Source organism: Cucurbita pepo, chromosome LG16 (assembly GCF_002806865.2).
Source record: "Cucurbita pepo subsp. pepo cultivar mu-cu-16 chromosome LG16, ASM280686v2, whole genome shotgun sequence".
Taxonomy (NCBI): Eukaryota; Viridiplantae; Streptophyta; class Magnoliopsida; order Cucurbitales; family Cucurbitaceae; genus Cucurbita; species Cucurbita pepo.
Window position 1 is genome coordinate 6,086,188 of NC_036653.1, and position 15,648 is coordinate 6,101,835.

General features: G+C 35.5%; 3 protein-coding genes, 1 long non-coding RNA gene and 1 other non-coding gene across 6 annotated transcripts; 2 read left to right on the forward strand and 3 right to left on the reverse strand.

Moving 5' to 3' along the window:
- Positions 1-532: 532 nt before the first annotated feature.
- LOC111777259 lies at positions 533-2,109 on the reverse strand. The gene is made up of 2 exons (XM_023656782.1): positions 1,638-2,109; positions 533-1,542 (listed from the first exon to the last, which is right to left on the reverse strand). Exons 1-2 carry the CDS (start codon positions 1,689-1,691, stop codon positions 859-861), a joined length of 738 nt encoding a protein of 245 aa, XP_023512550.1. The 5' UTR covers positions 1,692-2,109; the 3' UTR covers positions 533-858.
- A 6,081-nt stretch (positions 2,110-8,190) lies between these two features.
- On the forward strand, positions 8,191-10,385 carry LOC111776713 (probable glucuronoxylan glucuronosyltransferase IRX7). The gene is made up of 3 exons (XM_023656034.1): positions 8,191-9,119; positions 9,198-9,448; positions 9,543-10,385. The coding sequence occupies exons 1-3, from the start codon at positions 8,499-8,501 to the stop codon at positions 10,006-10,008; spliced, it is 1,338 nt and encodes a 445-aa protein (XP_023511802.1). The 5' UTR covers positions 8,191-8,498; the 3' UTR covers positions 10,009-10,385.
- Positions 10,386-10,700: 315 nt separating this feature from the next.
- On the reverse strand, positions 10,701-10,792 carry TRNAY-GUA. Its single transcript is given in 2 exon segments — positions 10,701-10,736; positions 10,756-10,792. It is a non-coding gene; the product is annotated as a tRNA-Tyr (tRNA).
- A 1,073-nt stretch (positions 10,793-11,865) lies between these two features.
- LOC111776973 (xyloglucan endotransglucosylase/hydrolase protein 31-like) lies at positions 11,866-13,671 on the reverse strand. Its single transcript, XM_023656404.1, has 4 exons — positions 13,103-13,671; positions 12,776-12,876; positions 12,477-12,694; positions 11,866-12,396 (listed from the first exon to the last, which is right to left on the reverse strand). The coding sequence occupies exons 1-4, from the start codon at positions 13,347-13,349 to the stop codon at positions 12,057-12,059; spliced, it is 906 nt and encodes a 301-aa protein (XP_023512172.1). The 5' UTR covers positions 13,350-13,671; the 3' UTR covers positions 11,866-12,056.
- Positions 12,302-15,049, forward strand: LOC111776974. 2 transcript variants are annotated; one of them, XR_002812326.1, is made up of 6 exons: positions 12,302-12,376; positions 12,611-12,720; positions 12,802-12,928; positions 13,594-13,676; positions 14,373-14,411; positions 14,968-15,049. It is a non-coding gene; the product is annotated as an uncharacterized LOC111776974 (long non-coding RNA). The 2 variants fall into 2 exon arrangements; XR_002812327.1 differs by lacking the exon at positions 12,302-12,376 and adding an exon at positions 14,177-14,230 and having other exon boundaries at positions 12,629-12,720.
- Positions 15,050-15,648: the final 599 nt, after the last annotated feature.

A 15,648-nucleotide genomic window follows, 5' to 3' on the forward strand; every position in this document is an offset into this window, starting at 1 on the left:
ACATCCATAAGCCTTGTTCCGTATGATTGTTTGATCAAAGCAGTCATGACAAGTGGCCAAGCTGTGTAATACTGTATAGTCTTCCCTGTTGACGGGGGCAGAGACAGCCCGCGCAATCACATGAGGTTATGTGGAAAATGGCCTGTTTGCTTCGTCTTCTATAGCTATTTTTGGTCAACTAGCAGAGATTTCTAGGAAACTTTGATCTCCTTGTCCTCATTTGGTAATGCTTATGCAATTTTTAAGGGTTGGTATGGTTCTGCATATTATCTGATGACTGTTATGAATGAAACTCCTATTGGTACTTAAAACATGAGATTTTCCCCCAGATTTTAGCTGGGCAAGAACAAGAAAGCGAAGAACCAGGTCAGTCGTAGCTTCTTTGATCATACCGGACTGTCCCCATCCTTTCCCAAAGTTATAGAAACTCAGATATTAGATATGAACACATGTTTTTATGGTTTTTCTTTGCGTTGTGGGGTTAATGGTTTTGTAAGTTGTGTTTTTGCTGTGTAATCTCAGACAAGTAATCAGACACGAGAAATCTCAGAATTGGAATTGCAACTTACATGGCTAAAACAATTCTGGAAAAATTTGACCCCGTTTCTCAGACGGAGTATGAAAAAGAAAGACTTCACTGAGTCAAAGTGATGACAGCAGGGGGAGGGTATAGAGGGTAGAGGGAGACTTCTGTTGCAGATGCCTCGAACGTAGAAGGAGAGAGTTTCTTACCTATAACACAAACCTCTGTACAAGCACTAAATTCAGCCACTAACCCAATTCTCTTTTCATCCTCATTAGCTCTTTACTAATATTAGACTATGATTATGTTTTTGCTGCTCTTTGTTTCTGTTGTGGTCAGCAGGGAGCAAGCCTTTGAGACTTCGTCTCTGTTGGAGAATCAGAGCCTTCCAAGAAAGCCCTTTTCCTGCTTCCACAGCTGGAAATCTGGCTGCTGCCATTGAAGGTGCCTAGAGAATCTCGGAGCATCTGTGGCGGAGGCGTCGAAGGAATTGTCACCGGAGGAATTTCAAACGATTCAAGTGGTGGTGGTGGATGTCTCCACTCAGGCAGAGGTCCAGCTACAAGCAGTGTCTGAAGCAGAGGACCTGCTTTCATCACTGCTTCCAATAGCTTGCCTTTTTCAGGCAATGGCTTCTCTGTAACCAAGTCCACCGCAGTGGGCAGAGCTGGAGGGAACTGTGGCGGCGGAATTGGATCAATAGCAGGAGATGAGACAATGCTTTCTTCACAATCCGACGAAGTGAAGCCATTGATGGAATCAATACCTTTCTTTGGTTCATCTTCAATGCTGGAAACTCCTGAATGTGGATCTGTTCGTTGGTGAAGTAAAAACTTCTCAATGAATAGTTTCTGAAACTTTTCATTGGCTTCATCTCTCTCTCTAATGGCTCTGCTAAAAAGATCTTTCAGATGAATCAACTGTTCATCTCTTTTTCTCAGCTCCTCTTGAACTGCAACTCTCGTCTGTTCCAGCTCCAGAGTCGCACAAAAAAGCGAATGCCTCAATTCTTCAATGTTCTGTTTCGAAGCAAAATCATCATCACAACCATGAAAATCACAAATGGAAACAAACCCAGAAGCCAATTTCTGCAAATAATTCAAGGTTTCTTTACCTTTCCTTGGAAAAAGTAAGCCCAACCCAGAAGAGCACTGCGTTGGTGCTCCATTACTGAACTCCAAAAGCTTCAGAGAGAGAAAAAGAACAGAGAGAGAGAAAGAGAGAGAGAGAGGAATGCGGTTTCAGACTGACAGTTGAAGTTCTTATAAGAAATCCATAACTGACACTGTTTTCTTTTGACAGATTTGTTGCTTTTTGTGAAGAAAAAAGAAAGCAGAAACCGCCAAGAACGTAGCAGAACCCAATTCCTGACATCCTATGATCCTATCGTCCTGTCTCGGACTCCCACAGTTGCAGAAGGAACAATTCGCTAATTACAGGTTTAGAGATGAATTTACTTTTCCTAATCTCAATTAACACGTTAATCCTAACTCATCTTTGAATTTTCTCACACGTGGGCTGCGTGCCTTCATAATAAATCCAAACTGGGTTTGTTTTTATTCCTCTCTTTCTCTCAATTAATGGTTTTATCACTTTGAATCATGTAATTTGCAGACCATGAATTTTCTCATGCAATTTTTTTTTATTTAATTTTAATTTTCTTAATTAGTACTCCAAATTCTAATTAGGCAAATCCTACTCTATAATAGCAAAAGGCAAAAAATAAAAGGGTAACTTTTTTAGCTCACTTTCCATGCAGTAATTTTTCAGTTTCAACTTTGACCATATGGTATCATTTAATATAACGGCAAATCTTCTCCCTGTCGTGAATTTGGCGTAAAAAGTATCAAAGTTAAATTATAAATTTAGTCTGTAAATTTATGGTTATGAATGCGCTATGGTTATGAATGCGCACAACAAAAGGAAGTCGCATTAAATAAAATAAACAAATGAAAGGTAATTAGGTAAGGATTGTTTAACATTTTCTTGAAATTTGAAGAGAATTTTTGTTTTTATTTGGTCTTAAAATTTAAATTTTCTTTCCTTTTGAATAATTCATTAAATCAGCGGTCTTCCATGCACACCCATTCCTTTGTCTCATTTAACCTAATTTATTTCTCTTTCCCTCTCACCTCTTACTTACCCATCCACAATAAAATTTAAAATAAAATTTAGTGTCAAATCAATGTAAAAAATATATTCAATTCAACCCGTGATTGATAGCTTCGACTGTTATTTTTATTTAGAGATATTCAAATGATCTAAGAATCTGATCAATTGGACTATTCAACCCACCCCATAAAAATTGAGTTGGACTAGATATCTTTTCGGTATGGGTTGTGTTGAATTTTTGAAAAATAGATAATTTGAGTCAATTTGTATTATTACGAAAATTAAGAATGTTTGACATTTATAACCGTTGATAGTGATGCATTTTGAGGATTGAATTGGATTATGAACTTCAATCAAGTTTCTCTAATCACCCATCAATTCAAAATTTCAAATTAGTTCGACGATTTTTTCGACACAACTCAACCCATATACACTTCTATCTTTATCTACTAAATTATACTCGAATTTGCAATCATGAACGTAGTTGAATTAGAAATTAAAATAATATTTGATGCACCCATTTGTGAGTTAGGGAAAACGTAGCAATAGCATGTGCAATGGGGATAGTGAGTGAAGATTGAGAGAGAGGTTAGGGCTTTCGTTGTCAATGGCAGTATAATATATGCTTTTATCGAGAAAGAAAGAGTCAAGAAGAGAGCAACTTTGAGTGGTCAGAGAAAGAAGCTGGTAGCCAAACTTTCCCACCAACAAACCTCTTACAATTAACTACTTAAAAGTCTACACTGTCAGAAACCGTCCCGCTCCCTTTTGACTAATTTAACGTCTTTTTAACATAGTTCAACTAGTTAATATATATATATTTCTCTCGAGAGACATAAGAAGCCTGAATCTTGAATCCTAAATCCTAAATCCTCCTATCTTTATAGTAGCCGAAGCATATCCCTAAAGAGAGCCCTATTGAATAACCGAGAGAATGGGATTTGCCCATAAACTAAAGATGGCCTGAAAAGTTGAGTAGGGTTTGGGGCGAGCTGCGAGCTCACATACTACGAAACTAAAAAAAATTAACTTCAACAATCTTGTTTTAGACTCGTATCGTTTAAGAAAACTAAACTATTGTTTTAGTTTGATATTTATTTTTCTTAGCTTAACACATAAGTGGGAAGTCAAACCTTGAGAATTAAGTTCAAATTAATATATATATAATTAAAGATTTTCATTATTGGTTATTTTTAAAAGATAATAATTAAGAAATATATAGTTGCATTATTAAACTACCAAAATTTTAAATTATAGTTACGATACGAAGACATCATAAACCAAACATGTAAAAGATCGGTAATGATAATTTTGTTTATTAAAGTGGGACCCTTGATTATTATCTCTAGATTTAATTTAATTCTTATGTTTAAATCTATATATTATTTAAAAAAAATATTTAAAATATATATTATCGCGAGAATAATAAATAAATAAAGTAGAATATTATAATTATAATTATATATATATACATATATATATATATATATATATAATATTTTCGATTATACGTATTCAAAATTTTTGAATGAAAGATTCGAAATAGAGATTGTAATAGAAAAGTCATCTCACCGAGCATGAGTTGTACTCAATTCCGAGTTTTTTTTTTAAAATAAAAAATAAAAAAAAATAGTGAAAAATGGAAAATATATGATTCCTCAACTTTATGTCCCATCAAGAAACGTAATTATCTTGATGTGTTAATAACCAACACTATGCTATCTAGCAAACCCCTACCAATTGCCTAATTCAAGCATCAAATTTAAATTTGATTTCTTAATTATTCAATTATTTCCATATTATTTCTCTATTTTTCAATTTTTTTTTGTCTTTTTATTACACGACAATCAACATAGTTGAATAATTTTATTAATATTATTATTATTTTAAATATTTTTAGTTGAGTTGTTATCAAACAATCTTTAGTTTGAAAAAAAATAAGATCTTCGAATATTCCATTAAATTATTATTATTATATCCATAAATTTAATAATTAATTTTTTTTAAAAAAAAGAAGCGTTGGCTTGGTTTACAAGTGATGGGATTTTCCAACATAATCATTAATTATGGTACCTATTAACCATAATTTAGTACCAATTAAATTAAAACAATGCCCAAAGATGAGACATAATTTCATCCCATTTTAATTTCTTTACAATATTATTTATTAAATATATTTAAAAAAAAAGGACCCCGAATGTGAATCCAAACTACTAAAGAAGGAATTTATGAGTCTTTCGGGATTGTTGAATGTTGAAACCCCCTTTTAAAAGCAAAAATAAAAGAATCAATATTAATCCTTATTTCCGACTATCTTAAATATTTATGTGTTAGTGTCGGTTGAGGAGGAGAACATTCTTTACATGAGTATGGAAACATCTCTTAACAGACGTATTTTAATATCGAAAACTCATAATAAAAAGCTTAAAGAAGACAATATCTACTGGAATGGTGGGAAAGTTAGGCTGGAAAGTCCAAGAGTGGTGGGGTCGGAAGGGGTCTTAAAGTTGAGCCGCTTGGAACCCTAAGACCATCATAGAGATGCCGAACTTTATTGCAACCGCGTGGGCTCCATTCACTAACATCCCTTTCATTTCCACCTATTCAAAATGGACCCCACACGGTTTCATTGATGCAATGTGCTAAAGCTGGGCTCAACTCCGGACTCTTTCGCTTACCTGGGCCGTTCAACCCGAGCCCAATTATATTGTGGGCTTTAGTTTGGGCCGTTCAAATGGGCCGTGTAATTAGCATTTTGGGCTTTATGAAACAGATCACGTTCAAATGGGCCGAGCTCGGTAATTCCCAATTTCTTTTTTTAATATATTTTCTAATTTTTGAAATTATATAAATCTGCCACGTGTATGATGCAGGATTACCATAAAGCCATTAATGATCGGTTTCATGCTTCTTTAAGTTTGTTGTACCCTTCTTAGCCTTTACGCGTCTATTTCTTTTCTTTTTCCCTTCTTTTTAAAAGAATAATCCCATAAAATAAAATGTAGATTAGTATTGTAATTAAATTAAACCCTAAACCCAAGCTTTTTTTTGGGTGTCATGAACACGCAAAATCATCCATGATCTTAATTGTCTTCTCTTTGCTACCATTAATCCTTTAGTACAGAAGGTTCGTGGCTTCAAATTTCCAACACTACCCCCGCTTTTGTCTCGTCCTTCAAAAAAAAAATATATATATATATAGATATATATAGATATCGACAGGTATAGATTGAGGTAGATCTGAAATTAAGAATAATTTGTATTGTCAATCTACACATAGTTTAATAATAATTGACATCGATATTTAGATTGTAGATTCATTTTTTAAATATATCACTGACTCATAGACTTATTCAAATTCAAATTCTGAAGGGGCGCTTATATAGTGAGTAGGTCGAATTTAACCAACCACTATGAAAATATGGTGTTATATTTTCTAACTCTCCCCTATTTAATTTTAAAATTATTATTAAAATTTATTCATTATTCTATTACAAGCAATGATGAGCAAAACAGTTGGTGTTGCTAAAAATGTGAATCTTTTACGCAAAAGAGTTATGCTCAACATGGTTAGCCAAATCTCGGGCCCTTAAGACCTAAACACGATCTCTCATTCTAACGTCCATGTGCTTGGACAGCTCACGATTGTATATTGTAGGGTCGGTGCCTCAAAAATGTTCGAAACTTTCCAGTTCATCTCATATGCCCTCCATTGTAAGGGTCCCTTTTTTCTTTTATCCCTTTCTCATTTCAGTTAGAATTGTTCTTAGCTTGGGGAGGGCAGGTCCTACATTTTGTTTTTCTTAAGGGACAGTTCGTCTTTTTTGTTTTAGAATCCTTGACAAAACAGAACAACTGGACCTCAAAGTCTGTCCCTTTTTCTGTTTTCTTTCAAATTTGTAGGGTATGGCAACCCCATAATCTTTCCCTATGGTCCTCATATTATTGACTTATACCCGCATATATTTAAATGCACGTCATTTATATTACCTTGTCGTATTGTCGTAGACTATTTAACGTGTCCAATTTTTGTTGAGAATTATTGGGAGTGAGTCTCACGTTGGTTAATTTAGTGGAAGATCATGGGTTTATAAGTGAGGAATACTATCTCCATTGATATGAAGTTTTTTTTGGGTAAACTCAAAGCAAAACCATAAAAGCTTAGGCTCAAAGCAAAGTCATGAGAGCTTATCGTACCGTTGTGGAGAGTCGTAATTCATAACATTTTTATTATTTATTTTTATTAATAGTCCCTTACGAGTACCCTTTATATATAATTGGTTTCCTGTTCAATAATTGACCATTTCTTAATGAACCATCTATATTTTTATTTATGTATGAAAATAATGAAAAAAAATAATTTCACATTGATTTTCTTAATCTTAAATGCAACTTATCAGTACGACGTCGTTTTGGGGAATTAATTATGACGAAAATGATCGTTGATTTGTGGTCGAATAATATTTATTAAAAATATGGAAGGGAAATAAATTTGGTGTTATTAGAAATTAATTAAGACACGTGGATTGTGGGACCCACTCAAACTAATATATTAGAGTGGAATTAGGCATGAATTAAATTTGAGTTTGGTGCAAAAATAAAGGCGACTTTGTTTCTTTTTTAATTCAGAATTATTATTGATTTTTAATTGGGTTTTAATCGAAATTAATGAATATTTGGCTATTCATCTAATATAATAAATAATTATCGAGATTTTTTTCTTTTTTAATTTTATTTTAAATCTTTAGTTCTAAAATCCAACTCAGCATAATTGTTTATAAAAAGTAACTTTAAAACTCAGTTAAAAGGTTAAAAAAAAACAATACTGTCTTTTTGAAAAGGACTATTTCATCCAAAACCAAAAGGGGTTAATTTATTTTTACTTTTTATTTTTTTACCATGACTCGAAATAAAATGGGAAAAATTTAAGAGAGAGAGAAAGAGGAAGGTGGTGGAATATGAAAGGGTGAGCATGTGATTTCTTGCAGCTTTGCCTTGCCGTGCACGTGACTTCGATTGCAAAACAATCAAATTAGGAATGATCACATTCAATCTACCCACACATTTCTATTCATACATTAAATTAAAATAATAATAATAAGCGTTTTAAAACTGTAAGACTAACAGTGATACGTAACGCTCTAAAGTGGACAATATCTATTAACATTGTACTTAAACTGTTATAAATGGTACCAGAGATAGATCATGAATGATGTGTCAGCGAGAATGTTAGTCCTCAAATGGGGATTGTGAGATTCCATATCTACGGGTGGTGGGCTCGAGCTTACTTTATTGGAATTTTAAATTACAATTATTTTGTTTCATATTGAACCTTTTCATCGCGGGCGTACGTTTTATTGGCCCTTTTATTATTTTTTTAATTTCTTCGATTCAAATGGAAAATAAATAAATAAATAAATAAATAATTGTTAAATTAAACTGAACAAAGCTGTTTGTTTCTCGGGAAAAGCGGACCTAAAATGAGCTTTATTGATTAAATGCATGTCCAAGATCTGCTTATTGGATTATAACAAAACCCTTGCATTTTGACTAAAAAGTACACCCTCCAGGCAAGCTTATAACGAAGTTCACGAGGGTATTTCCGTCTTTATGTCATTAAAATCTTAGAAAACAGTGGACCCGTCGTCTCCGGCGATTTCTACTCTGCTTCAGACAGACAAAAGAATCTTAATTTTCTCTTTCCCTCGCCGCCGTCGCCGTCGTCGTCGCCGGCGCCGTTGTTCTTTTGTTATCCAAAAACGAAACCCCACCTAACCCTTCTTCCTTTGCTTCTACTTCACCGCAGACCAGAAACTGAAAGCTCCGCCCCAACTAGAATCGTTGGGCGTTGATATTAAATGAAATGGCGGAATCTAAAGCATTCCCTAGGCGGCGGGGGTTCTATGTCAAAATGAAGCTCTCTCATCACAAAAATGGCAGAGCTCAAGAAAAGAGCTTCTTCATTAGATATTACAAATGGGTTCTCTGGGTTTCTCTGTCGATTTACTTTTTTACTTCTTATTACATTAGCCATAGCCATAGCCATAGCCATAAGTCCCATGGAACCGCTGCTCCGATGACCAAAACCCATGTTTCTCGAGCCCTCGTCGAGTCCTCCAATGGCCAATTGAAAGAGATGAGGGTTTTCGTGTACGATTTGCCGCCGAAATACAATGTGGAGTGGCTTTCAAATGAGCGGTGTTCGAACCACTTGTTTGCTTCGGAGGTAGCCATTCATAGAGCCCTGTTGAACAGTGATTACCGGACATTTGATCCACTTGAAGCGGATTTCTTCTTCGTCCCTGTTTATGTTTCTTGTAACTTCAGCACCATTAATGGCTTCCCCGCCATTGGTCATGCCCGTTCGCTCATTGCCTCCGCCGTAGCCCTCATTTCCTCCCATTATCCCTTTTGGAATCGTACCAATGGCTCCGACCATGTTTTTGTTGCATCACATGATTTCGCCTCTTGTTTCCATACTATGGTAAGGAATTAAGCAAACCCATATCAAGAAAATGAAATTTATTTCCACATTCTTTTAATTTTAACGATTTGTTTTCAGGAGGATGTAGCCATAGCTGATGGAGTACCATTGTTCTTGAAGAACTCGATTATATTACAGACATTTGGCGTAAACTACAAACACCCATGTCAAGATGTTGAACATATCGTCATTCCGCCGTACATTTCGCCGGATTCCGTACAGGACACTCTTAAGAAGTCACCGGTAACTGGCCGGAGAGACATTTTCGCGTTCTTCAGAGGTAAAATGGAGGTGAATCCAAAAAATGTCAGCGGACGATTTTACAGCAAGTAAATAATTTTCACCTTTATCCTTGATTAAACACATTTCCCGAGGTTAATTTCTAGTTATCTCATGTGGGTGTTTATGGGTATTGGGTTTTAGGAAGGTGCGGACGATGATTTGGCGAAAATTCAACACCGACCGGAGATTTTACCTGCAGAGGCACAGATTTGCCGGTTACCAGTCAGAGATCGTACGGTCGGTTTTTTGTTTATGCCCATTGGGGTGGGCCCCATGGAGTCCCAGGCTGGTTGAGTCCGTAGCCTTGGGCTGCGTGCCGGTAATAATAGCAGATGGTATCCGGTTGCCATTTCCTTCGGCGGTGAATTGGCCGGAGATATCCATAACCGTGGCAGAGAAGGATATCGGTAAATTGGGGACGATTCTCGAACACGTGGCAGCTTCCAACCTTACTACTATCCAAAAGAACTTGTGGGACCCAAGGAATCGGCGGGCCCTGCTGTTCCATAAACAGGTACAAGAAGGCGACGCCACTTGGCAGGTGCTTCGTGCCCTTTCGGACAAGCTGGATAGGTCATATAGACGATCAAGGATTTCGAACCAATAATATAACGCCACGTAATCAATTAGTGGTCCCCACTAAAGAAGACCATGGTTCCTACGTGGATGTAGTTGAGCATAATGAAGGTGGAAGACAGCTGGAGATAGTATGAAACTGGCAGACGAGTGATGAATAGTGTATTTTATTGTTTATTGTGGGGTTCGAACCCAGCTGGTGTAATATCCATCCAATCAGGAAGAGAGGTGAGAATCAACGTGGCGGCATAGGATTGGTTAGGGTAATCAAGCAAATATAATGGCAGGGATTCTCTTCTTCCCCTCGTGAAAATATTAATGGAAGCCCAATAAAACAAGGATGGGCGCGTCTTTGTAAAATACCGAAATAATGCAAACAAATAACTTTTTTGATTTTATACAAAAAAATAATATAATTTTTTATTTGTTTATTTATTATTTTAAAGGAAAAAGGGTGGAAAAAGGTGGAAAATGCAATAAATAAAGGAGGGAGAGGGAGGGTGGTGGTGGATATTTAAAAGAGAGACAGCCGAGGAGTGTCAGAGCTTTGAATTACACAACGGTGTCATTGTCGGAGTGTTAGTGGGCGGTGTCAGTCGTGGTCAGTTCACGGACTCTTGAAAACTTGGGTTATTGGTTGTGTTTGTGTGGCATTGGGCTGGGCTTTTTCTATGCTTTGATGGGTGGGAGGGAGGGAAAAAGTATAAAATAGAAATGAAAAATTCCGACCTGCCGGATTCGAACCAGCGACCTAAGGATTATACTGTTGGATTCCCCACTACAGTCCTCCGCTCTACCAACTGAGCTAAGGTCGGATTTGTTTAATGTTGTGGGGATTTTAAAATTTATTAATATATTTTGAAAAGTATGGCAAATTAATTGGCATTAAATGTGGGGGAATTAACGATAAGATGAGTAGACATCACTTAAATATGTGGAGCCAATAAGAAGGAATTATTTTGAAAAATGGAACCATATTTTGGACATTAATTCTGATATTTTTTTTTTTTTTTTTTTTTTTTTTATGACTTTGTTTTTATTTGTTAATTACTTGACAAAATGGCAACTTCCCAACAAACCACTTGGAACCCAATTTCTTGTCAATCCCATGATAAATCATAACGCTTGGGATTCTAATTCTTAATATTAGTCAATTAGGAGATTAATCATAATTATTATATGTAATCAACTATTAAAAAATCGAATATGTAATCAATTAGGACGTCAACCAATTGAGTGGGGAGGATGTCACGGTCATGCATGTCCAAGACGTGTTGTCAATGGCCGCATGATAGATATCTCAGTCTTGCTTGTCTAGGACGTATTGTCCATGATTGCATGCCTGTTCCAAACCCCTTTTACATACTTTCATCCTAGATAGTTCTTTACTATTTCATATTGGGTCAGCACGGGGGTATGACCGTTCACCAAAATAATTAGCCCCAAAATGTAGTATAGGGAGATATGACTAGTTGTCAACTTCTCACTACCTGATAGTTATATGCTGTAAGCAGTTGTTGTTGACTTTTTGCTTGCATCACATATAACACAAATTTCAATATCTCAAATTTTATTTTCAAAACTCTATTTCAAAATCTATCTCTTATCTTATTTATTTATTTATTTAGAATTAGTTTTAATTTCTTATTCTATAACATTTTTCTTCCTCTCTCTATATATATATGCTAATTATTAATGTTTTAATTTATAATATTGAAATAATCATAAGCTTTCATTTCTATAATTTAAATATAAACTATAGTTTATCTACATTAAATGCAAATATATAAAAGAAAGAAAGAAAGGGCCATAATATTAAAATAAAAAAAACGCATTTATTCATTGAAATCAATTGAAAAAAAAAAAAAAAAAAAAAAAAACCTTTGAAGCTGTTACACCCATAACACACCGCCAATATTGTGACCATTATATTTACTATTATATAAACATTCTTAAGAAATCCTGTTAATTTTTTTTTTTTTTTAATTTTCCACAATAATAATATCATTTTTTTCTTAATTTTTTTTTTAATTATAATATTTTTAAAATTTAGAATTTCTTGGGTTTCTTTGTGGGGTTTTAGCATTCAGGAATCTGCGTGTGGTCTCTCTTTGGATCATTGCAGTAATCATACACCAAGTAATTCCTCTGCACCCTCTCCATGGCTCTGTATTGCTCTTGGCTCAATCCCCCGGTGTCTGGCCTGCAAGACGCCGCCGCCGCCGTGCAACCGCTTATTTTGAAGTCCCGGTACTTGGCTACGAACGGCTGGTAGTGATAATCCACCTTGTATTTCCCATTCTCTGTCGCCCACGAGGAAGCATCCCATATTGAACCGTAAACCCACATTGGTCTTATTGGGAAAGTGGCGTCGTTCCTTCTTGTATACCTTCGAATCGGTACGTTGTCTACTAAAAATCTGTGGAAATGGAAGAACTCTGTAAATCGAATGGTTAGGCGGGAAAACAAAAGCATGTATTCTATTGTAATTATACGGACATGATATCTGATGCAGACCACCGAATGGCGTAATGGTGGAAATCCTGTGTCGGGTCAAACCAGAGATGGAATCTCATTTCTCTTCCGACAATGTTTCCATCTCCACTTCCTCTGATGAACACGTTCGTTTGCAGTGTATACGGTTTCCCTGGCGTCGTTCCCAGGAATTCGATGTCGATTTCATCGTGGTTTCCGGGGTAATATTGGTTGTTCGAAAGCTAAATCAGAATAAAGTTAAAACACGGTTAGTCCAGTACTTGAATTGAGTGATTATCATTATCAACGACTATGATACTAACGTAGAATGATGTGAGAACTCCTGCAGTGTAGCCGGATTGGAGTTTTACAGCAACACCAAAGTAACCGGATCGGTATGAGCGCAGTGATTTAAACCCGCTACCTGTTCGACGAAATGACGCACAGAGAAAAATCAGCCAAAATACCAAAATGGGGTAAGAGAGTGTGGATATAGTGAAAAACTATTCAGCTTTCTGCCACAACTATATGAATTCGAGGTGCTTTTATCATTTTTCTCTCGCACGTTCAACGATTATTATGGGTCAATTACATTATGGCAGCCTACTTGAATAGATTTTATTCTCGAAAGTAGGAGATAAACGGTGGACCTGAGGTACTGTCGAGCCAAATGGTTAAGGAGCCTTGGTCATCAAACCTTTGATGCTGAGGACCCCAGAGGTTTGCAAAATACTGAGTAAAGCTGTTGGATTGAAGAGAGGAAGTGAGGTAGTAGCCAGAGGAGGGTGGACCCTGAGCTGTGGTACTACTACTACTACTAGAGGACATCACAAGAACAAAAACAAGGAGGAAAAGAGAAGCAGCCATGAACTTAGAGCAATAATTTGATGATAGCATGATAGGCAGAGGTGGGGCAGAGAGTATTGAAGAGAAATGGGGTGGGAATTTGGCAATAAATAGGGAAGTTTTTTAGATCATTTCAGACCCCACATAACACAACAAGTTAACACAGATTTGTGGGCTGAAGTAAGATCTGGAGAATGAGATGGGAGGAGCATAATCTTCTCATCTATTCAACAAGGCAAAAAACCTGTCCCGTCTGATCTTTTCTTATCCAAATCTTCTTTCTTTTCGTCTGTAGAATGAGTAAAGCTTGCAAGCTATGGCTGCTGCTCTCCATGATTGATGTCACAGAAAATGACCCAACTTGAGGCTCCATTGATGGTAATTAGAATTGGTTTCTGGCTTTCATTATTATTATTATTTATTTATTTTTTTATTTATTATGAGCATTGATTTTGCATTATTCCACACCTTTATAAAAAAATGTTTTGTTCTCCTCCCCAACTGACGTGGGATCTCATAATCCACCCCTCTTTGGGTTCCAGCGTTCTCGCTGGCACTTGTTCTCTTCTCCAATCGATGTGGCACATTGCCTCGTGTCTACCCTCTTTGGGATTCAGCCTCCTCACAAGCACATCGCCTGGTGTTTGGCTCTAATACCATTTGTAACCGCCCAAGCCCTTCGCTAGCAAATATTGTCTTCTGTGGACTTTCCCTTTCGGACTTTCCCTCAAGGTTTTTAAAACGCTAGGGAAAAGTTTCCACACCCTTGTAATGAATGTTTCGTTCTCCTTTCCAACCAATGTAGGATCTCACGCTCTTCCTGTGCAACTTGTGGCCATCATGCATCTGAGTTGATTTGTGAGTTTTTATTTCTTCAGCTTCTGGGTTTTTGAAGGATTATTGGATCACTAAAAGATCCTCATTTAGCTACTGTAAGTGAGACGGTTGGTCACTCTTACTGGTTTGTCTCATAAATATTCTCATTCAATCATAGTTAATAATACAATTTTACTTGTCCAAAGTATACTTTTGAGATCCTTTAGTAATATTTCTACTCTTTTTTTTCTTTGACAGATGTTTGGCGATTTGAATATCAGACTCAACGAGAAGAAGGTATTAGTATATTATTTCAATTTCTTGTTGCTTTTTAATAGCGAAAAATAAGTAATTCTTTGTTGAAACATATGAATAGTTACAAAACGTTCATATTTCTCAAAAACGGGAAACAAGTAAGCAATAAGAATGCAAAACATGAAACGACCACTTAGATATCACAAGATGACAAGAATGATTCGGTTAAAGTGAAATCTTATCACACACATTACAATTATAAATTATGTTGTTTAGATAAATTGTTAAAAAAAAAAATAATAATTGTGTGATTGGTAGATAACTTTTATCCTCTTGGTAAAAATATGGTAAAAATATATTGACGGTGATAATTGAACTATATTGATATTATCACATGTTTGAGTTGTTAGTGTAGTACTGTTCAGATTTGAAATCAGTGACCCAAATTTTGGCACAAAAAGCCTTATAAACAATTATGTGGGAGGTTAAGGTAGGCAACAAAAATAAAAGTCCTAAATTTAAGCACTTTTCTTTGGTTTATGAATTATACATGTCCATCTCAATTATGACTATATCCCATTGTCAATTTTTTTTATAGGTAAATTAATGCGTCGAAGGGTATAGGAATCATCGCATGTCCTAGAAGATTAGACACTACAAGCCATACTTCGATGTAAGACGAGAAAAAAAAAAAAAAAAAAAAAATNGTTTGAATATTCCACACTCGTTTGATTGGTGTGGCTCCCATCTGGGTTTGGCAATAAAGGAAGTGTCCTGCCTTAGAAGACCTTAATACCAATTATTTTTATCTTTTGTAGTTTAAATTAATTTTCGTTTTAAACTTGCGTTGGGTGGTACGTATTATTATTAAGCTGTTTTATTGCAACAATTATGGGGTTGAAAACATTAGTTTCATAGTATCTCATGTGAAGATCGAGTGGATCGCAACTTTTTAAGTGATATAGACAATATATCTTTTTGGTTCATTTCATGTCAAACTTTTCTAGCTCTACAAATCCTAACTACAATTATTATTTGAGTTACAATTTAATATTAAAATTTCAAAAAAGAATAATAAGACAAAATAAATATGCATCTCAGCAAAAGGAAAGGAAATGATAAATATATTCTTCTGAAAATTACAAAACAACTATTTATTATGATATGGAGCCTAAAAGGATAAGAATCAAGGAAGACTATGAAATGTGAACGAGATGTTATTAAAATTTTGTTTTTGTAGCCGAATATTATAGTGATAATGAAGTTTTTGTCTTTATTA